The 25,885-nt window shown below is 43.2% G+C and overlaps 1 protein-coding gene across 2 annotated transcripts in view; it reads left to right on the plus strand.

Moving 5' to 3' along the window:
* PGM1 (phosphoglucomutase 1) overlaps window positions 1-18,505 on the plus strand; it is a 57,869-nt gene extending 39,364 nt beyond the window's left edge. Inside the window, exons 8-11 of one of the 2 annotated variants that reach the window (XM_032649003.1) lie at window positions 9,304-9,439; window positions 12,685-12,868; window positions 15,290-15,461; window positions 17,838-18,505. In XM_032649003.1, the coding sequence (XP_032504894.1) occupies window positions 9,304-9,439; window positions 12,685-12,868; window positions 15,290-15,427 (458 nt within the window). In that variant the 3' untranslated portion in view covers window positions 15,428-15,461; window positions 17,838-18,505. The remainder of the gene's footprint in view (window positions 1-9,303; window positions 9,440-12,684; window positions 12,869-15,289; window positions 15,462-17,837) is intronic. The other variant, XM_032649011.1, reaches the window with a different exon arrangement.
* Window positions 18,506-25,885: the final 7,380 nt, after the last annotated feature.

The raw sequence follows: 25,885 nt of genomic DNA on the forward strand, positions 1-25,885 counted from the left end.
AGAGTAGAACATGGTACGCTTTGGGAGATGTCCCAAGACACCTAGATCCCACTTTCTATGCTCTCTCTCCTCTTCTATGTCTGTCCAATATCGACCTGAATTCCCACCTCCATGACCTTTCCTGTAACCCATCCTACATCAGTCTCTTTCTTTTCTAAACATTCATTCAGGTGTGTGGCCTTTTCCCTCGTGTTATCTCCAGCAGCTAGGTTACAAGGTACTTCAGTGGCCCTATTTCCTTTCCTCCTATTTCCTCTACCCAATATTTTGAAGTAAAAGGACCAGTCTTCTGGGTCCTTCAGTACCATTCTTCCATCCTTTAGCAAAGAAAAGGTCAAAATCTAGCATTGTATCAGCCTTGCCATTAAGTTGCATGTCATGCTAGTTAAACAGAATAGAATGCTGATTTCTTTTCCTACAAGTCCTAGGGCAGGGTGGGTAGAATGGGCTGGTAAATTTGAGACACCCATTGACAAAATTCTAAGCAGTTTAATATCCTTGAGGGAGTGGCAATACTTCTTGGTAATGAATTGGCTTGATGGAATCGGAGAGTATTAAGCAAGATGGATGAGTCTGGGGGGTTGAACAATGTCTACAAAAAAGGCTACATGATTTCCCAAGGTTCTAGATCTTTGGTAAGAGGTGACAAGTCTACTGCTTAGTCCTTTCCTACCTCATAAAGTATGGATGGTGCCATGTTACTCCATGGGATAATAGATGAATACCCAATGGACCTGTGAGGTGGTCTTCTCCCATGAAATCTCCTCAGTGTTATCCAGTGCAGACTTGGTGTCAATAATTCTTCCCTATGGATGAAGCTGTCTTTGAAGGCAGGCACCGTGTCTAAACCTTTGGTTTCCTGACCCCATGTACCTATTTCAATGCTGAGCCTAGCAAAAAGAGAAAAGTCTAGAACAGGTCTTTCCAGGGTGTTTGGATGTGTGGAAAGGTACTAGTTCCATGCAAGAGTTCTGAGTTCAATACAGATTGGGAAACTTGGAATATACCTTTCTGTCTTGGATATTCATGATGATGTTATCATTTGAGGATTCCAAAACATTCTGCTATAAGGAATCCCGTTTGTATAGTTTTACCTAAGCATAGTTAACTGCGATATCTCTTTTTTGTGGTATATCTAGTAATGTATTGCCCCACAGACCCATGTGGGTAGCATTGGTCAAGGTGGGTCAGAGTCTTAGCTGCTCCTCCCTCACATGACAGGCCTTCAAGATGCCAGAGGGCAGTTCTCAGGTCCTCTCTTCTCTGGCCACCCATCCCTAGTCCTCCAGTCATCCGCCACTTCATGTTGGTTATATACCCAGCATGAGTTTCTTGATGCTTCCCTGTTCACCAATGCCCTTTGAAGAAGATCGTGTCTAGAACTGAGCCCAAATCCTCCAGGATTGACCTGACAAGTAAAGAGTAGATGGGATGACTATTTCTAGAAAACTGGACCCTGTAGTTTTCTTGATGTAACTTTCATTTATGTTAGCTTTTAGGACATTTCGTAATACTGTTTAGCCCATGTAATGTTGTAGATAATTAAACCCCCTTAAGCTTTTACTTAGGAACATTTGCCAAGAAAAGTCCCCATGTTACGTTTGTGGAACTGATTTCTTTGAATCCAAGTATTAGATTTTAAGTTATTTCTTATTAAAACTTGTTCTTATTTGTTTACTTATTAACCCACTCATCAAATACTAAGTACCAACCATGGTTTTATCTTCCCTTTGATATGTTTTATATCAAAAGAGAGAATTCATCATAAGAACAATCCACAAACTCATTCTCTCTCTCTCTGAAAAAAGGACAATTGTTCTGCAATATTTCTGAGATAAGCATTTAAAAAACCAGGCTGCATAGCCATGGGTCTCCACTGCTAAGTGAGTGCAGCTGGACTTATTTAACTGAACTTCTGATCTCCTTATTTATAGAGGAGTTAATTTCCACCTACTATGTCCCTTGTCGGCAAATGCTTCCAACGGTTCCTTTACAGAGCTTCTCTGTAAAGGAGAAGTGATTCTACAAGCTTTGAAATGTTTAAATTCTGTAGCTTAATTGAGTACAGGGTCATTTATTTGTGTATTTTTCTAGGCAAGAGCAGAGGCAATTTCTCAGGAAAGCCTTCCTAACCTTCCAGAGTAGGTCCAGTCCCCTTATTATTGGACTTCATGGCACTGCATACTTCTTCCTTGCACGTATTACAGCTGTAACTTTACAATGATTTATGATTAACGTCTGTTGGTTCCACTAGAACGTCTGTTGGTTCCACTAGATTTTAAGTTCCATGAGGACAGGAGTCACATCTGTCTTGTTCTCCGTCATATCCCCAGAGCCTCCTATAAATCCCCAAATGGACCAGGTGCTCAGCAAACACTTGTTGAATGAATGGGAGAACACGCTCTTTACTTGGCATCCTCCATTCAGACCAACAGAATCCTGCTGTTGGAAAGGAAAGAACTTTAAACGTTATCCGACATAATTTTCTGTGTGTTGCCGGAGTCATAAATAACCAGTCAGTGCTCTTCTGCTTAAACACCCGCCTCCGTGGAGAATGCCCACCTCACCTCTGGCGGCTGCAGTCTGGGACTCTTGTGGGGACTCAGCATCATTCCCTCTCCATAGTCCAGACCTGAGGACCCAAGGTCTTTGTGAGACGAGATGACCTTTCATGAAAGAAAAGGAGAAGTTTACTGGCAAAGAGGTGCATAGGAGTCAGACTTCAGAACTGGCTCACCAAATAAAACAAACCACTAGCATTTAAAAGCACAAGCCATAATATGACTCTTACCAAGTATACGTTAGTTTGTTCCTGGTGGAGAAACAGCAACTGTCTAGCATGATTACTGTAGCCACCAAGGCTATGACACTTCCTCAGACATCAGCATTACAAATGCCAGGGATAAAGGTGTTTTTGTTAGGGCACCAGAACTAGACAGGGTGAACCTGCTGTTTCTGGTTGATCTCATGGAGCAGTTATTTGCCCCCCTAACTGTGGATGCTAACGCACGTGTTCATGCACAAGGGTGGAGGGAAACCTTGAATTCTTGGGAAACTGGGAAGGAAATAGAAAGTGAAGTCACTGAATAGATTAGAATGTCACTGCTTTTTAAACTCTTCCTTGGGAAAAGTGGGGGGTCCTGGGAAAGAGGGATAGGAAACCAGGTTGAGGATTAACTTGGTATCATGTAGAAATATGCCAGTAAATTCTGATCTGGTTGGGTCCAAAGGTTAGCAATATTTTTCCCCCATCCCATCTTGAAAAGGTCCTAGTGATGATATATTATATAGGAGTGATTATCTTGAAGAAGTACAGCATTCATGCTTTGCAGATTTCTTTTAATTTTAATTTCTTATGAAAAGTCCTTCATATTTGTACTTCTTTTCATCAACTCATTCCTCAAATGTTTATTGAGCTTTGACTGTAACCCAGATACTGAATTAGGTTCTGGGAACACAGTGTTAAGCATAACCTCCCTGTGGAGGACTCCGTGGAGGCCACATTTGGGGAAGGAAATCGGACCCCGGCCAGGCTCTTACAAGTGTAATAGAAAGTGATAGAAACTGAAGTACAGGATGCTCTGGGAACTGTATAGTCAGGGCGCCTAACCTGGTTCTGTGGTGTAGGGGATTAGATGTCCTATCTACTTCTCTGCCTGCCCTGATGTGCATACCTACTGAGTACATTTTCCTGTAGGTAAAGCCCCCGCAGGAAGGTTAGAGCATCCCGTCTCTGGAAATTTCCCAGGCAGAACACCCCAGTAGAACTAGGCTGATACTCTAATTATAACTAACTCAGTTAAACTGTTACCTGCATGTCTGTCTCCCTCATCTGTACATCTGTGCTCTTCTGTGAGGGCAGGGAATGTATCTTATTCATCTTAGTATTTTCTCATATACTTGGAACATGGTAGGCACTGATTCAAATTTGTTGAGTATCAAATGGAGTTCGGGTTAAGACACATTTCCTGCCTGTCAGGCGCTTACCAATTTCCTCCAAAGAAACAAAGTTCCAGGGGCAGTCATGAAGCAGCACAAGATGAATTGATAAATGGAAAGTTTGGGGGTTGCTGAGGAGGAGCCCCCTTGAAGGCCAGCGTGGTCTGGAAAAGGCTTCCTGAGGAGCTTATCTGCCCTTTCACAGGGAAGTCATTTGTGCAGTGGAAGCCAAAGAGGACAGCACAGTGGACAGAGCAGGTCTGCTGGACCTCCCAGCCAGTCAGCTGAGGTCTGGGCATCCCCCGGGCAAACCTGTATTGAGAGCTGACTGCACACCAGGCATGAGCTGGGGATACAATTCTTGGCGTAGGTTGGGGTAGGAGCAGACAGGGTGTGATAGAATAGGGGTAAGGACAGAGGGTAACAAGTAAGGCATCCTAGATAAGGAGGAAGTTGAAAGTAGTTGCAGGAGATGTTGGCCAGGCTAATAGGTATATGTGGGGTGGACATTTCCAGGCATGTTTAGGAGATTGAAGGAGAGACAGAGGTGGTCAGAGAAAGAGAGAGAGGCAGAGAGACAGAGGCAGACAGATGGATGCTAGGGTTTTCAGAGAACTCTGTGGAGCTCTTTTTCTGCTGCGTGGTCCATCCACAGGCCTTGGCCTGGCAGAGGCAGAAGCCCAGGCACTCCTGAGATGCTCGTACTGGTAAATGAAACCTAATCCCAAAACTATTGGCTCTTGGCTCCCTGAACAAAGGTTGACATTTTTCTTGGCTGAGACCAGAGTGTGCCCTGACTGAGCAGTTTATACATATCACAAGGTGCTGATTAAGTCAGAGTCAAGTGACAGGTGTTTGGAGATGCTGAAAGGGTAGAATCCCCATAGGCTTAGTTGGTCCCTGACCTGGACTAAGTATGAAAAGACCTGAGGCAAAACTCCTGTCAGCTAGGATCGGTGGTGCTTGCTGGTAGTTTTCCCTTTCCTTACACTTCAGTGGGATTGGCTGTTTTTTTTAATTAAAAAAATGATACCAGTAATTCACATTCATAACTGGAAAAAATTAGATAAGGAAGAAGAGAAAATCACTATAATCACACTGCCCGGAAAAAAAGAACTTATTGGGTTATATTCCATTTTCTTTCCCATTATGTAGAGTTAAGGGATGTTATTTTTTTATTTTATTTTATTTTTACTTTTTTAACAAGCACCATACCTTCTGAAATTTCTATTCTACCTAATTCAGATTTCTCTGATTCTATGTTCTTTTTTTTTTTTTACATCTTATTGGAGTATAATTGCTGTACAGTGGTGTGCCAGCTTCTGCTTCACAACAAAGTGAATCAGTTATACATATACATATGTTCCCATATCTCTTCCCTCTTGCGTCTCCCTCCCCCCCCCCATCCCACCCCTCTAGGTGGTCACAAAGCACCGAGCTGATCTCCCTGTGCTATGCGGCTGCTTCCCACTAGCTATCCATTCCACACTTGGTAGTGTATATATGTCCATGCCACCCTCCCGCCCTGTCACAGCTTACCCTTCCCCCTCCCCATATCCCCAAGTCCATTCCCCAGCAGGTCCACATCTCCATTCCCATCCTACCCCCAGGTTCTTCATGACATTTTTTTCTTAAATTCCATATATATGTGTTAACATATGGTATTTGACTTTCTCTTTCTGACTTACTTCAGTCTGTATGACAGACTCTAGGTCCATCCACCTCATTACAAATAGCTCAATTTCATTTCGTTTTATGGCTGAGTAATATTCCATTGTATATATGTGCCACATCTTCTTTATCCATTCATCCAATGATGGACACTTAGGTTGTTTCCATCTCCGGGCTATTGTAAATAGAGCTGCAATGAACATTTTGGTACATGACTCTTTTTGAATTATGATTTTCTCAGGGTATATGCCCAGTAGTGGGATTGCTGGGTCGTATGGTAGTTCTATTTGTAGTTTTTTTAAGAAACCTCCATACTGTTCTCCATAGTGGCTGTACCAATTCACATTCCCACCAGCAGTGCAAGAGTGTTCCCTTTTCTCCACACCCTTCCAGCATTTATCGTTTCTAGATTTTTTGATGATGGCCATTCTGACTGGTGCGAGATGACATCTCATTGCAGTTCTGATTTGCATTTCTCTAATGATTAATGATGTTGAGCATTCTTTCATGTGTTTGTTGGCAGTCTGTATATCTTCTTTGGAGAAATGTCTATTTAGGTCTTCTGCCCATTTTTGGATTGGGTTGTTTTTTTTTTGTTATTGAGCTGCAAGGGACGTTATTTTTGAAAGCTTAATGAGGTAGTAGAAAATGTTAATTTTCCCTAAAAGTTTTTTTATTTTTCCTTATTAATAATGGTATCTTGCATTTATATTGTACTTAACAATTTATAAACTATTTCCACTCTCTATCGCAGTAAAGTCTTAAAATTGTGTGAGAAACGTGGCATCATCCCCATTTTACAGTTGAAGAAACTGAGGCTTGGAAAAGTTAAGTAACTTGTCCAAATTCAAGCAGCTTATAAGTAAGTTTCAGATTCAGGTTTTCTGACTCTTAAGCATAAAACATTTTCCATTGAACAACAACTGCCACAACTGCAAAAACAACAGTAGCTTGAGAAACACATACACACACCATTGCCTTTTTTCACTACTAGCTTGTCATCATTCATTAGAACCCGAAAGAAAATGAAACTTACCCAGACTTCCTGAGTATTAGTCAGAGTTACCTAGAGTTTTGATACATCCAAGGTGATTAGTGAAATTAATGAGAATTTTCAAAGAGACTGGGGATTGTGTAAATGGAATAGAATATTTATTTATATTATCCAAGGCAGATGATTCGTTTGTAATATTAGGTGTGTGATTTAGTTATCGCCAAGTAACTTGGTCAGAGTTGGGTGAGAGTTTTAGATTTTATTGTCATTTCTACATAAAGGAAAAAGCCAGTTCATTACTTGGAATAGGAAAAGCACAAAGGAACACTGCCCCCTATGCTTTCAGTCTAGCCACCTCCCTTCCGCCTCTCTGCACCCCACCCCCAAGAAAAAAGAAAAGAAAAAGGAAGGAAGGACAAGAAAAAAAAAACCAAACCTAGGGGTTCACAGATGAATAATTCCAAGCTGTACACTTCTGTCATGAATTCTCAGTATACTGGGGAAGCTGCTAGGATCTTACTGCTCAGGGTAAACTATTGCCAAAACATATCATCATTTGCAAAAGCTGTAGGAGCCAGAGAGCTAATTTTCTGTTCCTTGAAATAGCACTAAAGGCAAATAAAAGTCCATAGCTAATAAAATTAGGTTAACATTTCTGCAATTTGTTATATAAAGTGCTAAAAGTATTGCCTGATATTTCTAGTTTGTCAGCATCCAGGTTTTGAGAACTGCTGTTTCTAAAAGTAGTGTCTTACTGAAGAGGGACTCTTTTGGGGGGAAAAGTTGTATATTTTTATGAACCAAAAAGAGAAAGAGAAGATGTTGGAGTAGAATATTAATTGATTAATTCATTTATGAACTCCTTCACAATTAGTTATTTAATATATTCCATGTGCTATGCTAGCCACCAGACTAAGTTACAAGGATATAAGAGATGCCTCCAAGACATACATGGATAGTGGGGTAAAAGGCTCATAAATAGATGGCTGAGGCTCAAGGAGTATGGCGCCGCACCACATGTTTTGAGCAGTTGCTATGCGAGAAGAACAAGTAGCTCATCACTGTCCAGGGAAGCTGGGAGCTAGTCTCAGATAGGAGAGAGGATGTTTCAGCTGGGTCAAAAAGGATGAAGAGAGGAGGGAAACAAACTTACCTCATGCCTCATCGCCAGCATTGTGCTAGATACTCTCACAGTTGTAAGGAGAATAAGACCCAGTGGGATGTCAAGAAGGACAGAGAGGTACATAAAAAAGTTCAAGGCATGATAACATGCAAAACATTATTGGAGGGATTGTATCGAGTCCTATTCAGAAATCAGAAAGTAAAGCTCAATATCGTCTGCTCTTTTTAGAATAAGGAAGTTAAAGGCAAAAAAATGAGAGTTCTGTTCCCCATCAGTCTCTTGGGAAAGGGTCTCCATGCATATAAGCACATCCAAAGGAGCCAATTTGCTATTTTTGATAAAGAGTTTAGCAAGGACCTTAGCAGGAGACAGATGTGCCAGAGTTTATTTAACCAAACCCCTTTTGGTTAAAGAAAGATATCCTAGAATTGGAGGAGGATCCAGGAGGATCCACAAGTAGGTCCATTTTTAAGCCTTTCATACTTTTTGCCAAATTGCTCTCTGGAAGGACTGTACCCCTCCCAGCAGCAGCATGTTGGAATCCCATTTCCCTTATACCTCCCCGATGCTAGGTGTTCTCATTTTTAAATCTATGGCCATTTGTCAAACAAACAGCAGTTTCTTATTGTGATTTTAACTTTAATTTGTCTTCTTAAAAATAATACAGCTTTTTATTATGTAAATTGGGTACCTGTATTTATTCTTCCATGAATTGCCTATTTATACCCTTGGCCTGTTTTTCTATCAAGATTTTACTTTTTTCTTATTAATATATAAGAACTTTTTCTATATTGAGTGTTTTAAATATCTACTGTATATTGCAAATGTGTAGTTTTTTTTTTTTTAGTTTACCAATGGCCTTTTAATTTTATCTATAGTAGTTTTGCTGATAGAAATGCTAATTTTTAAGTAGAAAAATACATAGATTTGTTTTCTATATGAATTCTGAATTTATATGTATTTGCCATCTCTAAGATTTAAAAAAATTACATATATATTCTAATATTTAAAGGTTTTCAGTTTTTATATTTCAATGTATAATTCATCTGGAATTCTTTTGTATGGTGTTTTACAGGGAAAAAAACTGATTTTTTCCCAACTGTTTAGCTAGTTAGACAAATACTACTTAAAAAGTAATCCATTCTTTCCTACAGCCTTAAAGTGACACCTTTATCATTTATTCAAGTCTCATATGTGTTTGGGTCTATTTCTGGGTGCTCTCTTTTGTTCCGTTAAGCTACCAGACTATTTTAGTTATTGAAAATCCACAGTGGTCATGTTCTTTTGTTTTTTCCACTCACATTCATACTTCATAATTGATACATCAAGTTCCACCAAATTATTCTGCTGACATTTTTACTGGCATTTGCCTTAAATTTCTAAAATTACTTTGGGAAACATCACCTTCTTTTCAATAGTATGTGGCTTTATTCAGTATGTGGTTTCTTCCATGTATTCAAGTTCCTCAGTAAAGTTTTATGACTTTTTTGGTTGGGTCATATACTGTTGAGGAGTTTATTCCCAAATATTTTGGAGAAATCACGTTTCTCACAGCCGCATGCTGTCCCCCGACCAGGTTCTGACCACATCCGTGAGAAAGACGGACTCTGGGCTGTCCTTGCTTGGCTCTCCATCCTAGCCACCCGCAAACAGAGTGTGGAGGACATCCTCAAAGATCACTGGCAAAAGTATGGCCGGAATTTCTTCACCAGGTAAGCCACAGCCTGGCTGGGCACAGAGGTAGCATGGGGAAGTGGATAGAGAGAATTCTCATGTGTACAAATTTTTTACTTCCTGTCTTAAGTGATAATAAAACCTCAGTTCCTTCAGCCTCTATCAATTGAGGATTTTTAGTATAATTCAGTCAGGGTCGAGATGAAGTCAACTTTTATGTTAGTCGTAAAGAACGAGGCTTAAAACTTTTAGTTAACATATTCAAAAGAATGAATGTTTTGTCAGCCTTTTAAATGTACCTATCAGGTGGACATGATAATACATTGGATTTGGATTCAGAAGAATGGATTAGAATTTTATTTCTGCCCCCTAGTAGATTGGGAAGTCATTTAACCTCTTTCTGTACTCAGTTTTCTCATTTGTAGAAATGGAAATAACAGTCTAGCTATTGAAAGTGTTCTATAAACTCTGGGACACTGAAAGTATGGAAACTTTTTCTGAAATTATGGAAACAATTATGCTTAGTCTAAATCAACTTTTCTGACTCATTAAAATAGGTCCCCAAAGGCTGTGTAGTTATCAATACTTCATTCATTGATTCAATATATATTGACTGTCTACCTACTTTCTGCCAAGCACTGGGGATTCATCAGTGGACAAAATACTTAGACTAGTTAGTAAGTCTTCTTTACCATACATACTTCTTTTTTTTTTTTTTTTTTGTGGTACGCGGGCCTCTCACTGTTGTGGTCTCTCCCGTTGCGGAGCGCGGAGCACAGGCTCCGGACGCGCAGGCTCAGCAGCCATGGCTCACGGCCCCAGCCGCTCCGCGGCATGTGGGATCTTCCTGGAGCGGGGCACGAGCCCGTGTCCCCTGCATTGGCAGGCGGACTCTTAACCACTGCGCCACCAGGGAAGCCCCATACTTCTATTTTTAAGAAGCATTAACATTTTTTTCCAGTTGTATTTTTCACTAATTTCAATTTGCCTTTCCCACAGTAAGTGTAAAAATCTAATAATTTTTTTCCTGAACCTCACTATTCTAATTATGGAAAATAAATATGAGGAAAAGCATATTAAATAAATTATTTATGTAAGAAATACAAAGGTATTATTCCTCTGAGCCTCAGTTGCCTTCTCTATGAAATAGGTGAGTTAGACTAGAGAATTTTTAAAATATGTCACAGATTTAATGGTCCATGATCTTTGGATAGTCAGGAAAAGAATTCAGCCTTCAGGAACTTGGCCTCCTTAATCAGGATCCTTTTTTTGACTTTGGACAAGTATATTGCTATCTTTCTCCCTCAGGTTATTTTTTGTGGAAGGTATAAGTGGTATCTGCCACATGGTACCACACAGTAGCCCTGGTAACCAATGCAAGAATCTCTACTTTCTAAGAACCAGAAAAATCTAGTAATTTAGAACAGCAGTCATGAACTGTCTAGAGCCTAAAGGATCATGAAGGCAGGACCATATCTGTTTTTGTAATCCATGGTATCACCAAACACTAATTCATAGTGACATTGTGTAAATATGCTTTGAAGAGATAAATGAATGAGTTAACAAATGAAAAGTAACCAGAATGGAATAAGGTTAGGAGGGTTTGTTCAGAGAGGGTCACTCTTGAATCAGTTAGGAGTCTTCATCTAAAAACGATCTTAACACATTTTTATTAATTTCACATAACTGCTAACCAAGTATTACAAATAAAGTCCTCAGAAACTGAATTTATGGTTAGTTAAGACTCCATTATACCCTCCATTTATTTAACAAAAAGTGCTTTTTGCATGCATTGTTTCACATCGGCTTCGAAAACAGTTATTGATAAGGCAACTGAGATTCTAAGACATGAAGCAGCTTTCCCACAGTTGCAGTTGGTAACCAATAAAGGCTGGGTTCATAGCTCGTTCTGATTCCAAAGCCCAGATTCTTTCCATTATACCCTTCTGTGCCTAGGATTTATAGAACATTTCCCTCAAACACCCAAAGGTCACAGATGTAAAGCACAAACGCCTGGTTGTAATTTTTTTGCTGTTTATCATTTTAACTGGGGGAAAGAGCTGACTTCAGGATTAAGGGGACTGCTGTCCTTGATTCATAGAATCCTGGAGCCAGAATAGTTGGCCTTAATTCCCTGGTATTTCTCATGTCTCAGAGGTGTCTGCTTGCACATATCATATTTGTTTCACTATTGCAAATAAATATAGACTCTGCTATCTTGAGCCTCTAAAAAAGAACTCTCTCAAGAGGGTGTGTGCCACTAGGACAAGAAAAGCCACCTGTAAGAGTCTTTAACCTCATAAGAAAGAAGTCAAGAACAATTCTTGGAGGAAAAGTAACAGTCATAGAATTTCATTTGTGATGTACTTTTTGTTTCTTGGCCCTTTTGCATCCACACCAGGCCTCCTCTGTCAGGGTGGATGCTGTGGACCGGAATCCACTCTCACTGAGAGGAGGGAGGCATTTCAGGTGTAAAGAGTTAGGGCTTAAAAAAAAAAAAAAAAAAAAAAAAAAAAGAGTTAAGGCTTGGCTCCTTCATTTGGTCAGTGAAGAATTGGCCTTGGGCTTCCCTGGTGGCGCAGTGGTTGGGAGTCCACCTGCCGATGCGGGGGACGCGGGTTCGTGACCTGGTCTGGGAGGATCCCGCATGCCGCGGAGTGGCTGCGCCCATGGGCCATGGCCGCTGGGCCTGCGCGTCTGGAGCCTGTTGCAAAGCAGCAGCGGGAGAGGCCACAGTGGTGAGAGGTCCGCGTACCGCCAAAAAAAAAAAAGAATTGGCCTTACTTGAGGAAGCTCCTGTGGAGACTGGAACTCTCCTTATCCAAAATCTCAGCAGCCTCAGGCAGGTCCCAGACTGGGACCCTTCCCAGCATTTATCCCATAGAAGCTCCAGCAGTTTGGAAGAGCAGTGCCTGAGTCACGTGTGCATTTATGCAGATAACATTGCTTTTGTTTCTACATCCTCAGGATGTGGTGATTAAATGTTAGATAATCTCTCTCAAAAGGCTTTGAAGCTTCTAAGAGCTTTATTCTGTAGAAGAGCCAAGATGGGAGTTTTCTGCTTATTCAGAAAAGCTCCTAAGCCTTTCCTGAAACCCTCCAAACCCTTCTTTTCATCCCTCGTCTGCTCCATCCCCAGAGAATGACACGCTCATATTTTTGCCAGCTTCTTCTGAAGTTAGATGGTTTGGGGGAGGGCCAAACAAATGCTGTAGAAAGTGGTGATATAAGTTGGTGTGATCTGAAGTCAGCCCACAGGCCTCAACTTTGTGATTTCTTCCAGGTATGATTACGAGGAGGTGGAAGCCGAGGGCGCAAACAAAATGATGAAGGGCTTGGAGGCCCTGATCTCTGATCGCTCCTTCGTGGGGAAACAGTTCCCAGTGGGAGATAAAGTTTACACTGTGGCGAAAATTGATAACTTTGAATACAGTGATCCGGTGGATGGAAGTGTTTCAAGAAATCAGGTAGGAACAGACGTATGTGCAATGTGGGAGAGAAGCCTCAGACTTTGTCTCTGAAATCTCAAGAGAAAAAAGAAAAAGGCTTCTTGGTCATTTGTCCTTTGCTGCCCTGTTTTCTCAAGTGACTGTCTGCTGAGTCACACATGATTTGCACAGGTACTTGTAGGGAAAATGGTTTTTGCCCTGATTCTACGTACACCCCTATGCCCTCATTCTGGGATTCTTAGTGTAGACTCCAGAAAGACTTTTACATTCTCCAGAATTCTATGCAAGAGGTCATGTTGAATTTGTGTGCAGAAAAGAGCCCTAGAATCTTAAAAAGATGGAGAACTGCTGCCTTAGACCTCAACCTCCTTCTTCTCTCTCAAGAGCTTGTAACAGAATGCCGGCGTGGCATGAGAGTAGCCTCTTCATAGGCATTTCTGTGATATGTTCTGATTTCTAAAAAAGAAGAAAAAAACAGACAAGCCATTTACAGACTTAGAAACATTCACTGTTATTACCTGTAGCACGTGACTCACAGCTGACCCTAACACAGCAGCGCGTAGGAGGACATCACAGTTGAGACCCTGGACTGTGTCTGGATATGTACAGAACGGTTAGCGTTTCCCTCACTGGGCACCAGGCACCCAGGGTGCAGGCTGGGTCAGCCCTTCTCACTAACACTCGGGCTCAGGCTCCTCTCTCCTCTGGTTCTGTTGTTGTTGTCACAGAATGGACTCATAACTTAGAAACAAAGATAATAAAGAGGGAGGTAAGATTATGCTATAGCTGTCCAGTTAGCTTTTTTTCTGATCCAGACCCAGATTTTTGGCTGGGTCCTTCTCAAGGCATCCAGCAGGCTTTGAAGGAGTTGGGCTGCAGGACTTTTTTAAAGTCTCTCTCTGGAGAGCAGGTAGTGGACGAGTGGATGGAGCATGGCCATAGTGACCCTCAGTGCCTGGAGTCTCCCTTTGTCAAAATTCTGGCCCCGTGGCTTTTCTTCCTTATGCTTTTTCACCATCTGTGAGAACTTTGGGTCTAGTATGGATGATCGTAAATGATGTCTGAGATAATTAGAAAAAGAGAGGCCTGGGGTTGAGGAGAGGGTGGGTGTAGGAAAGGGGAGGGTGGGGTCCGGGGGCCGCAGAGCAGAGCAGAAGATTTTGTGGTGAGGCTTCAGAGAGAGAACAGACCCTTAGGCAAAGTAAACCCTGACTCTGCGCCGCATCCGGCATGTACCAGGAGAGAGGGGGGATGCTGAGGTATGCATGGGAGGGGCGTCGGCGTGAGCACGGGCCCTGTGCTCTGTGCTCAGAGGAGGAAGTCAGCAGCTCCACGTTTTGTAATCAGAAAGTCTGAGCATTTAGATGGAAGACCGGGGAGGGGGGAAAATCTTCTGAAGTAGATATAGCATCTGCAATCAAGTGAAAAAAATTTAAGAGGCTTCAAGTTGAAAGTTGTGGGAGGAGGAGGCCAACCCTGGTATGTGTCTAGAAAGCAGGAAATGGTAAACGGGTATTAACTGTATCCTCCCCACGTTGACTAAGTGGGAATGTACTCTGTGTATTTCATCTGCTGTCTTCAGTGTTGAGTGGCATGATTAAACCCTGGATTGGGTCTGGTGACAAATAGTAGATGAGAGGTAGTACCTTTCCTTTTGGTAGGCCATCAGCTTTATGCAAAGTTCTTTTTATGGAAGAATTGACAGCCTCATCAAGACTGAAGGGTCTTCAGATAACTGTCTTGCTCAGCCTTCTTGCCTCAAGAGTCCCCAGCCTTTTTTCCCTGAATCAAGATTATTGAGGACAAGAGATGAGGCCAGAGAGGGAAGGCGGAGGGCAGGAGATAGAGGGGCGGGGCTTGGCATTGCACCCACATGGGCCCTGCTTTCAGTCATCAGGCATTGGTGGAGACTGACCGCTGGATCTGGCTCAATAGGTCGGAATAGCTGGCCTCTGTCATTTGGGGCACGTGGCTCCCTGTTCTACTTTGAGGCTCTCCATCAGTGTTTTGCAAAGAGTTCTTCCTCTGTTTCACCTGAAACCTCCTCTGCTCTGGTTTCAGCCCATTCTGTCCGTGTTTCCCTCCTGATTTGGAAATCAGATTTCCGTAGCTAGCAGCTTATTTATTTATTAACTTATTTATTAGGCTTCAAACTGGAATAGTTAGTCCATAAATCACAGGGAAGTGGGATGGAGAGGGCAGGGCTTGTGTCAGCCAGCCTCCCCAGGATCCTGTCTCCCGCCTGACCCTGGGGATGTTTTTCCCCCATGAGCCCAACCCCCATTGGCTGGATGCAGTGACAGGCTGACCGAGGGCAGACTCACGGGGCTCAACTGTGGTGTTTCTCAAGGATCTAATCCTCCGACTGATCAAGTACGGATGAAATGAGATCTCCAAATAGACCCCTCATAACTTGTCAGCCTTCAATCTTTCTTCCAGCATGCGAGGAAAAAAGAAACTCTGTTACCTTTCCCAGGGCTTGCGGCTCATTTTTGCAGATGGTTCTCGCATCATCTTTCGACTGAGCGGCACCGGGAGTGCAGGCGCCACCGTTCGACTGTACGTCGACAGCTATGAGAAGGACATCGCCAAGATCTACCAGGACCCCCAGGTAATGCCCAGACCCTGCGCCCTGGCTAGTTCTTTCTGTTGGAGGGAAGGGTAGTGGCTCCATTGCGCCTGTCATCACAACCCATTTCTCAAATGATCAGACAGGCGGGCTCACTTTCCTCCACGTCTTCTTCAGTGCATCAGAAGGCAATAATAGCTAACAATTATCTGAGCATTTTCTATTCACCAAGCTCTGTTCTAAACCCATTACCCAAATGGATACACTCATTTCATTCTCAAATCTGTTATTCTTATCTATTAATACCCCTTCTACAGATAAGGAAACGGAGGCTCAGAAAGGTTAAATAATAGTTAATAGGTTCACACGCCTGGTTAAGTGGCAGATTCAAGAGAACTAATCTTTCAAATCAGCCCCTGATCTGGTATTCTGGTCTGTCACTGATTGTTTGCCACTTTGCTTGGTCTCATCACCTGCCCTGGCAGAACATACACTGGCTCTAGATTTGGTCAGGGCTAGGGGGTAGGCAGGGAGAGACTGTTTCGTGGCCCAGAAAGAAAGGTCTTTATGGGAGAGTCTTCGGACTTGCAACCTGTATTTTGGGGTCCCAGCCCCACCCAGAGTGTCTCCAGAAGTATGTTAGAGTGAGGAGGGGCCCTGGGAGCCAGAGGTGGAACAAAGAACTTGGAGGACAGCCACCCAAATGGGGAAGCAGGGACGCACAGGGGAGAGTTTCCCCACGTGTGTTCCTTGTTTTGGAAACTGCTCCCCAACCAGAGCTCCAGAGCCAAAATCAGTTTAGGAAGTGCTGGGGTACGTTAGCTCCGCCTTAGCAGCTCACGACACACACCTCGCCTTAAAGCTCGGAGCAGACTTGCAGTACATATGCCAGTTCGCCATGTCTATTCTCCCACAAAGCCCTTTTCCTTCTGACACCTAATTAGAATCCTGTGAAACTCATTTGGAAACCCCTGGCATAGTGATTTTGATCTCTCTAACCTGTTTTGGAGTTAGATCTTGTTTTAAATTCAGTTCCTTTATAACTGTGTGTCCCTGGGTAAGTCTTTTCAATGTTCTGAGCTTTGGTTTCTTTGTCTGTAAAATGGCAGAATGCTACTTACCTCACAGAGTTGTTACAGGGATTTAAGGAGATGATGAAGGCAAAATTCTGAACACTGCCTGACATATGGAACTAGCTTTTGAGGAAAAGTGGCTCTTAGAATTGTTTTTATTACAAAAAGAGAGAAATGAAAGGGTGCTTCAAGTTTACAGTTTTTCCAGTGGCCAGGCATTAGCTCCAGTTATCGCCAGATTGCTGTGGTGTTGAGACATCCCTAAAACTAAAATCAAAGGGGATGGTGTCTACATTGTAGATCCACAGAATAATAGCGCAAGAGCAAAAGAGGAAGGAAGTTGTGTTTCTCTGTCTTAATACCTGACACATGGTAAATACAAAGAATGAGTGAGAGTTGTTTCGTCTGAACCATAGTCCTCAGGAAGTGGGAGGGCCCTGAAGGATGCAAGGTGCCCACATGCCCAGGTGTACCACCATTCTATCTGGGGACATGCCTTTCCCCTGGGCTTCAGCCTCAGCACTTCATTGGGACTGTTGGAGCCCCAAAGGGAATGGCAAGTGTGCCATTGTGTACAGCACAATGGTATGCCAGTGTGTACAGCGGTTCTCCAACTTTCTTCCAGGTGTAATGAGCTGGTAGAGATTTAGACGAGGGAAAGCAACAGTGGTCAATAGAAAATGTACTACTCTTGGCTCTGCCCTTGAATCACTTGGTCAAATCACTTCACTTCTTTGGGTATCAGTTTCCTCATCTATAAAATGGGCAGTTCAACTAGATACATAGTTTTCTTTTTTTAATATTAAAATATTTATTTATTTAAGCAACAGCAGAATTCTTTTTTCCCTTAAGTGAGAGGTAGATGGGAGGGTGGTGTATTTTGAAAAGAGTGCTTTGGGTAGAGTGTGAGGAAACAAATAGGAGGGTGCAGAAGCACATCTTACCTGTTCCAGGTAAGAGGGAGGACTTGGTTTACCGAGAGCTGTGGCACTGGGGTGGAGAGAACTGGGTGACAATGGGAGAGAGGTAAAAGATAAGTCACTTAGGCTGCTGGTGGGTTGGACAACAGGAATGTGAGGGAGGAAGGTGTCAAGAATGACTCCTATTCATTCACTTGCTTTATGTAATAGATCATTGACTGAAATAGGGAATGCTGGAACTAGGTTTTTCTGCGAAGAAAGAACATGTCTTTGTTTTTAGACTTACACAGTTTGAGGAGCCTTTGGGTTATCGGAGTAGGCAATCAGACATGGGTCTGGAGCTCGAGGCCTACTCAGGGCTGGAGCTATGGATCCGTGTCTAGAGAAAGTGATGGCAAAGGTTTTTCTCTTTGTGTCTCCCTCAGGTCATGTTGGCTCCCCTTATTTCTATTGCCCTGAAGTTGTCCCAACTCCAGGAAAGGACGGGACGCACTGCACCCACTGTTATCACCTAAGAAGACAGGCCAGATGCGGTACATCCTTCCACCCCAGGCCCTCCGAGTCATCTGATTGAAGAGCATGAACAGAAACAAAGTGTATTCACCCAGGCTTTTTAGGATTCGGTTCTTCCACTAACCAGTCATTTGCAAATGGTACAATTCCAAGACATTGCCAATTGATATGCCCGTAGGAGCCATGCAGGAAAGAGAAAAAAAAGGACCCAGGGGCTTATACTACTGTCAGCTCCTTTTTGTGTCCTCGTGCACCACTGGTGTGTGGGTGTTTGTCTCCTTAGCACCAGGTCCTGTTTACACTACAGTGGAAGATGGAGGTTGAGCATCAGCTCATGAGGCTAATTTCCATCCTTAGGATCCACCCGTGAAATGATAGCGCAAGTTCCTTTCTCCTTTGTGAGCCTTTCCCCCCATTTACTGTTTACATATAATCCAGCAAAATGCAGTTTCTGGTGCCTTCTCTCCAATCAGTTCTTTCCTCAGAGTGAGACGTGCTTGTCTACAGAGTTCTGCCTTGTTCTGTAGCATAGTCCCATTCACACAAATATTTTGGGATATTAAAGCAAAATAAGCTACTATTTCTGTATGTCTTTTTTCTTTCCTGCAAAATGCTCTTTTGATTTCAGAAAGAAACCAGATTTTTTTAGAGGGGGTGGGTGGTATTGTATTTTGTTTGGATGTCCTAGCTAGAAAAAAAACGTTCTCTGTGCTTGGTTTAAAATTAGACTCAAGAACTATAATTTCAAATCTTAGCAGGGTCAGCTGGGCCCTGGCTCCTTCGGAGGTGGATAAATTAAGCTCGACATGGTTAACTTGGAACAAGGAAAAGGAAGATAGTTTTCAGGAGATCTTAAATAGCAAAGCACCGTCTTGTGCCTTGTGGTGCTGAGATGCCACCCTGCCTGTTGAGGGGACAGAAACAGAACTCTCGGAATCTGAGAGCAGGATTTCTGGCATTTGGCTGGAAATCTTGAGCCTGTTGGCATCTTATTCATCTTAGACTATATTCAGCCCACGAGCGTAACTTAGTAGTTAAAAGCATAGTCTTGGGAGCCAACAGACCTGAGTTTGAATACCACTTGAGACCTTGAGTGATCTTGGAATGTCGTTCTCCTTATCTTTAAAATGGGCTTGAAAAATAGTTCTAACTTTGTAGGGTCATTGAGAATATAAAGCAAGTAAGTCTGTGAAAAGCCATGGGCACAGTATCTCATTCATGGTAGGTTATCAAATAAATGGGAACTAGGATTACGTTTACAATATTGTCTCTAGATTTTAAAGAATCAGAAAAACAAAAACTATAAAACAAATATTTGAAGTGCATTGTATGGTTTGGAAGGCACTTCCCATAGTCACCTGCCATATGGACTGTTCCAGAGAGACAGCCCAGCTCTGCACCCCTCCCCGACCCAGGGTGGAATCCCCGTTCCAGGTGGCAGGGTCTTTATCTAGGGTGAGATTTCCAGTGTTGCCATTTAACCAGGGAGTCCAGCCCAGCAAACCGAACTGAGCTTTGACAGTGATGAGGGGAAGATGAATACTTGCTGAACGTTAATCCTATACCAGGCGCTGTGCTGAGTGCTTTCCATATACTCTGTAAATGCTCCCAATAGCTATGAGGTAAGTACTCTGAATATCCCCGCTTTAGAGATGAGGTTCAGCTCATCATCCAAGCTCGCACCACGGGAGGGTGGTGGCATGTACCCCGGCAGGGCAGCCCTAGTCCTGCATGGTTTACCAATGCTTTGTATTGCCTCTAGTACTAACTGGCTACTTCTCAACTACTTCTAACAGGTGGAAGAAAGGCGTGCAAATGCCCCTGTATTTTGGTGATTAAAGGGTGATGCCTTGGGTGCCAGAAACTCAATTAATTTTGGGCATTGTTGTCCAACCCCACCCTGGGGATATGGATACCTGGGTGTATCAGTCAGCCAGGAAACACGTATTGACCACCTTAAGTGTGAGATGCCTTGGGAAGGAAAGGATGTGTAACACACAGTTGCTGCCCTCCAGCTGCCTGTGAGACTAGCTAGAGGAATGGAGTCCCACACAAATAGAAGGCTGTGTAGGACTCATAGACATAGAGAACAGACTTGTGGTTGCCAAGGAGGAGCGGGGGAGAGAGAGGGATGGACTGGGAGTTTGGGGTTGGTAGATGCAAACTATTACATTTAGGATGGCTAAACAACAAGGTCCTACTGTATAGCACAGGGAACTATATTCAATACCCTGGGATAAACCATAATGGAAAAGAATATTAAAAAAAAGACTATATAGATGTGTATATCTGAGACACTTTGCTGTACAGCAGAGATTGGCAGAGCACTGTAAATCAACTATACTTCAATAAAAAAAAAAAAAGAAAGAAAGAAAGGCTGTGTAGGATAAGTGCCTTAGGAGTTGTATAGGCAACACATGCTGTTAAAATCCAAATTTTCCAAGCACCTTTTCTGTTTCAGAAGATGGTTTCCAGTAACCCTCCAAGCAAGACACTCTTGTGCCCGTTTTAGAGCTGAGGCAACTGAAACTCAACAGAAGCTTAAGTAATTTGCCCCAGGTTTTCAGCTACCATGTGGTAGAAGTGGACTTTTGACCCTGAATCTCGCTCATTTTCCATGACCCTTTGTTGCACCCCCCGTCTGTTGAATCAGCTGTACACAGTTCTGGGTCTATGGCCCCTGGAGCAGCTTCAAGAATTTCCTCCTCAAACCTGATCATAACTGAGCTGCTTTCCCTGATCCACTTGGCTATAGGTTTGGGAGCCGTTAGCTCAAAGGAGGAAGAGGGAGGTGTCTGGGGCCGTGGAGCAGTGGGATGGGCTGGGGTATGGGCTGCCCTTCCTCCCTCTGTGGCCTCTAGAGAGACACCCCAACACGTGCCCCCAGGCGTGCAGGGAGACGGAACCGTGAGACGCCGGCCAGCAGCACACAGCCAAGCTTCCCTGCCTCCCAGGATTGATGTGGTCCGTGAGTCAGGCCTGTTTTCTTTAGGGTGTGGTGAGGACTACAGCGAGATAATTGGGTTTCAACTGTCTGGGGCCCAACTCTGAAATTTCAACTTTTCCCCTCCCTCTTGACATTCAGCTCTGATTTCAGAGAAGGAGGTTCCTGTTCAGGGATGTTCCTCAGGCCCAGGGAATGGCCAGGCTTCCAGGGGGTGGGCCCTGCCTCATGGAGAATGACAGCAAAGGCCGGGCTCACTGCAGTGTCCCAGAGGCCAGCTCTGGGGCCTGGGTCCTTCTGCCCCCTCTGCCTCAGAGCTCATCCCATGCTGCTTCTGCTGCACTTCCTGTTTACTCATCAGACAGAAAGTGGCCTTACTGTGTTCGAATCTTCCAGAAAACATAATATGTAAAAGACACACCCTTCATCTTTCTATGTTCTGAACCCCCAGCAAAAGGAGTTGGAAATGAGTAGCAGCTCATGCACAGAATCATTGCATCCCACCTGGGTTACAGCAGAGGCCTCCTCACGGCCCCTGGCCTTCATTCTTGTCCCCTCTCATCCGCTATTCTCATCACTGGCTAAGTGCTCTTTCCAACGCTGACTCTTTCAAGTGCTCTTTCCCCAATTCCTTGCGTAGCCTACAAGACCAATGCAAACTTGCCTGCCGCTTTCCATCCCACCCCCCCGCTCCTCTTCTACCTTCTGCGTTATGTTGGATGCTTCAGCCACGTGAAACCACCTGCAGTTCTCTGGAAATACCGTGCTCCCTTGTCTCCAGGCCTTCGGACCTGCTTGCATCACCCTTCTCCTCCGCCCCACCCTCCCCCATATTCCCCAACTCCTACTCCTTCCTCAGGCCTCAGAAGCTTCTGAGCTTCCAGTCTCTGGCTTGGGAGCTTTTTCTAGTGTTCCTGTAGCAGCATCCTCTTCACAGCACTTATCACACTCTACCTGTTTATTTTCCATTTCTCCTACTGTCCTGGAACTCCCAGAAGGCAGGGGCTGCCTTTTTCACCAATGTTTACCCAGGGTCTAGCCCCATGCCTGCCACATCGTAAAAGTTCAATAAACGTTTTTTTTACAGAGTGCATCTCACACCGGTCAGAATGGCCATCATCAAAAAATCTACAAACAATAAATGCTGGAGAGGGTGTGGAGAAAAGGGAACCCTCCTGCACTGTTGGTGGGAATGTAAATTGATACAGCTACTATGGAGAACAGTATGGAGGTTCCTTAAAAAACTACAAATAGAACTACCATATGATCCAGCAATCCCACTACTGGGAATATATCCTGAGAAAACCAGAATTCAAAAAGAGTCATGTACCAAAATGTTCATTGCAGCTCTATTTACAATAGCCAGGACATGGAAGCAACCTAAGTGTCCATCGACAGATGAATGGATAAAGAAGATGTGGCACATATACACAATGGAATATTAGCCATAAAAAGAAACGAAATTGAGTTATTTGTAGTGAGGTGGATGGACCTAGAGTCTGTCATACAGAGTGAAGTAAGAAAGAGAAAAACAAATACCGTTATGCTAACACATATATATGGAATCTAAGGGAAAAAAAATGTCATGAAGAACCTAGGGGCAAGATGGGAATAAAAACACAGACCTACTAGAGAATGGACTTGAGGATATGGGGAGGGGGAAGGGTAAGCTGTGACAAAGTGAGAGAGTGGCATGGACATATATACACTACAAAACGTAAAATAGATAGCTAGTGGGAAGCAGCCGCATAGCACAGGGAGATCAGCTCGGTGGTTTGTGACCACCTAGAGGGGTGGGATAGGGAGGGTGGGAGGGAGGGAGACGCAAAAGGGAAGAGATATGGGAACATATGTATAACTGATTCACTTTGTTATACAGCAGAAACTAACACACCATTGTAAAGCAATTATACTCCAATAAAGATGTTAAAAAAAAAAAAAGAGTGAATGAAATGTTTGTTGCATGGCAGAGTGTTTCCTTATGCTGTGACCTCCCCAACCTGTGAGGTATGATTAGCTTCATTTTACAGGTGACCAGTGAGTTGACCAACTTTTGCAGCTAGTGACTGGCTAGCCAAGAACTCTTTCCTAAAGCTTTAGAGGCTGAAGGGGAGAATCACCCAGGACAGAGGGTCGGGGTAGGGGGGGGATGCTGGCAGGAGATGGGAGATATGTATCATGGTCACTTTGAATAAAACTAGATTTACATGTTAAACAGTATTTTATCTCCCATTGCTACAAAAGTTAATTGGGGGTATAGCTGGAGGAGGGTTCTACCAACTTAGCCTGAATCCAAAAGGAGTTACTTTTCTTTAAGGAGTAGACTCAACAAAGGCAGGCCCAAGCCCCAAAGCCCCACCTCAAGCAGGTTCTCGGAAGGGGAGTCATGATGGGACTAGGTGGGCAGGCTGGCCCTGGGCCTCGCACTGGAAGGGCACACAGCATGTACTTCTGGGAGGCTGAGAGGCTCTTCTCCATTCTTATTATCAGAGGCAAGAAGCAGTCCCACAAACTTGGCGTGTCATTATCGAAGAGAAGTGAGGTCACCGCCAGCAAGAGTATGTCTCATGTCTGCTTGTCATGTGGGAATTTTTGAGGGCTTTGGTTTGGTTTTTACCAAATGTGAAAGTTCTACCTAGATCCATTAAGTTGGATTTGTGGAAGTGGGGTAATAACTATTTTCCCAAAGGCACGTCTTTCGTGATTCAGAGTGCCACTCTCCAGTCGATGGAAAGGCTAGTCAAGAGTAGCAATCATTTGCTCTTCATGACGGTGTTGTTTCATAAACACCCTGTCTCATAAAAGCTCAGTCTCTATTGGTTTCTGACTTCATTTTTGTACTGTGATAGGAAGGCTATTATTATCCCAGATAAAGGAATGGAAACTTTGAGAGTTTTCCTGTCCTGTGCAGATTCTCACAATCAAGATGAAGGAAAAAGCAGACCCGCCACCAGCACCCACCCTTGGTGTTTGGGATGCTTCTTCTGGTTTACCATCGCTGTGTAACAAAGCACCCCAAATCTAGTGGTGTTAAACTTTTGCATGATATTTTTATGCTCACAGATTCTGTGGGTCAGCAAGGCAGACACAGAGGAGATAGCTTGTCTCTGCTCCATGACGTCTGAGCCCTTACCTGGGAAGGCCAGAACAGCTGGGAATGACTCAAAGGCCATGGGCAGGAATCATCTGGAGCCTCTCAGAATTGAAGGCTGGGTTCAGCTGGGAATGTCGACAGCTTGACCTGCACATGATCTCCTGTGTAGCTTGCTTTTCTTACAGCACGGTGCTGGCTTCCCAGAGGAAGCTTCCCAAGAGCAGGTATGCCAAGAGAGCCAGGCAGAAGCTGGGATTCCTTTCCTACCCAGCTTCGGGAGTCAGGCAGCCTCACTTCTGCTATATCCAATTGGTTATGACCCACTCAGGCCAGCCAAGATTGAAGGGACGGGGCATTACACTCTACCTCTTGGAGGAGTGGCAAGGTCACATTGCAGAAGAGCATGTGAGCTGGAAGCTCTGTAGCCATCTTATGGAAAACACAATCTGTCATAATACTTGAATATTCCACCCCCTCCCACCGCTAAATATACCATTCTGAGTCAGGTGGGCAGGAGAATGAATTTAATCTTGAAATTATTTTCACCAAGAACATCCATTTGTCAATTTTCTAAGTATAGACATGTGCTATTATTTCACATTCCCATGCCCATGGCAGACATAACTAATCAATTGCAGCACTATTTCTACTAAGTCCAGATAGGGCCCCAGACACCTCAATACAATGCACTGGACAAGATATATTAATCAATGGTAGTGGGAATGTCAATGAAAACTTATTTGCTACTTCTGAGGAATATTCCTACTTTCTTTCACAAATGTTTAATTAACATTTGTGGGTGTGAAAGCCTATTTGAAAATAGACCAGCCAATCTGTAAATTGATAAAAAAATATGTGCCCAATATACAGACAATTAGTAGTTACTATTAAATGAGATAAATCACGATTTCAGAAATAGTACAAAACATATTAATAAAATAGTTGTACAGATATTTTTAAACTCAGAAGTGAATTAAAGATTGATTTCAGTAGTTTAAGTTCATGACCCCAGCTTTTTTCTACACTTTGGCTTTTTCCATCTGCCACTTTGCAGCCTCGCCTGTAACAGTCCCCCGTGTCTGACTTCATGATTCCTAAAGCTGTACAGCACTTTCAAAGCATTCAACTCGCCTTCTTTAATTTAATCTTCACAACAGTGCTGTCAAATATGTAGATTTGCAGTAAATATGACATTTTGCAATCAGATTATTTGCCCCAAATCATACAAGCCACTGCTACTACTAATATGTATTGATCACTTTTTGGTACCAGATACCATTTAATCACTTTATATACACCATGTCATTGAATCCTTATCATAACCCTAAAGGTGGGTATTATTAGTTCCATTTTACAGTTGAGGAAATGGAGGCCAAAAGATTAAGTCATTTGCCTGAGGTTAAAGTTAGCCAGTGGTGGAACAGAGATTTAAACCAGAGTTGATCAGATTATAACAGTCAAGTAAAACCTAGAAGAAGAAACAAGGCCTCAGTTACTTCCTTTGGGAAATAAAATTTTATTCAGATCTAATTTTTTAAATGATGATTTTAGCAAGACGAACCGATGGTAAAATTTGATGTATAATTTGATATTATGTTTCTGACAGATGGGTGGTGGTGGAAGGGAGATATTTACACAACTGATACTTGGGGAGAAGTCAAGCCTAGTCTGCATAGAAGCCCAGGTTCAGGGGTTCCAAGTGTTATCAGGAGAGAGCCCCTTGCAATGTGGCTGATTACAGAAGGCAGGAAAGACCTGGGGGTCTGCCGCATCTGTGCAGTCTCCCTGAACCAGTCTAGCCTGGTTGTTGTGCTAGGGAAGTGCTTGGCATCATAAGAGCAGTTCCTCTCAGGGCCCCTAAGTTCATGTTTATGCTCCCACCTCCATGCTTAAGGCAGATTTATGTCCTATTATATAGCAGT

The sequence above is a fragment of the Phocoena sinus genome, chromosome 1 (genome assembly GCF_008692025.1).
Source record: "Phocoena sinus isolate mPhoSin1 chromosome 1, mPhoSin1.pri, whole genome shotgun sequence".
NCBI classification, from domain to species: domain Eukaryota; kingdom Metazoa; phylum Chordata; class Mammalia; order Artiodactyla; family Phocoenidae; genus Phocoena; species Phocoena sinus.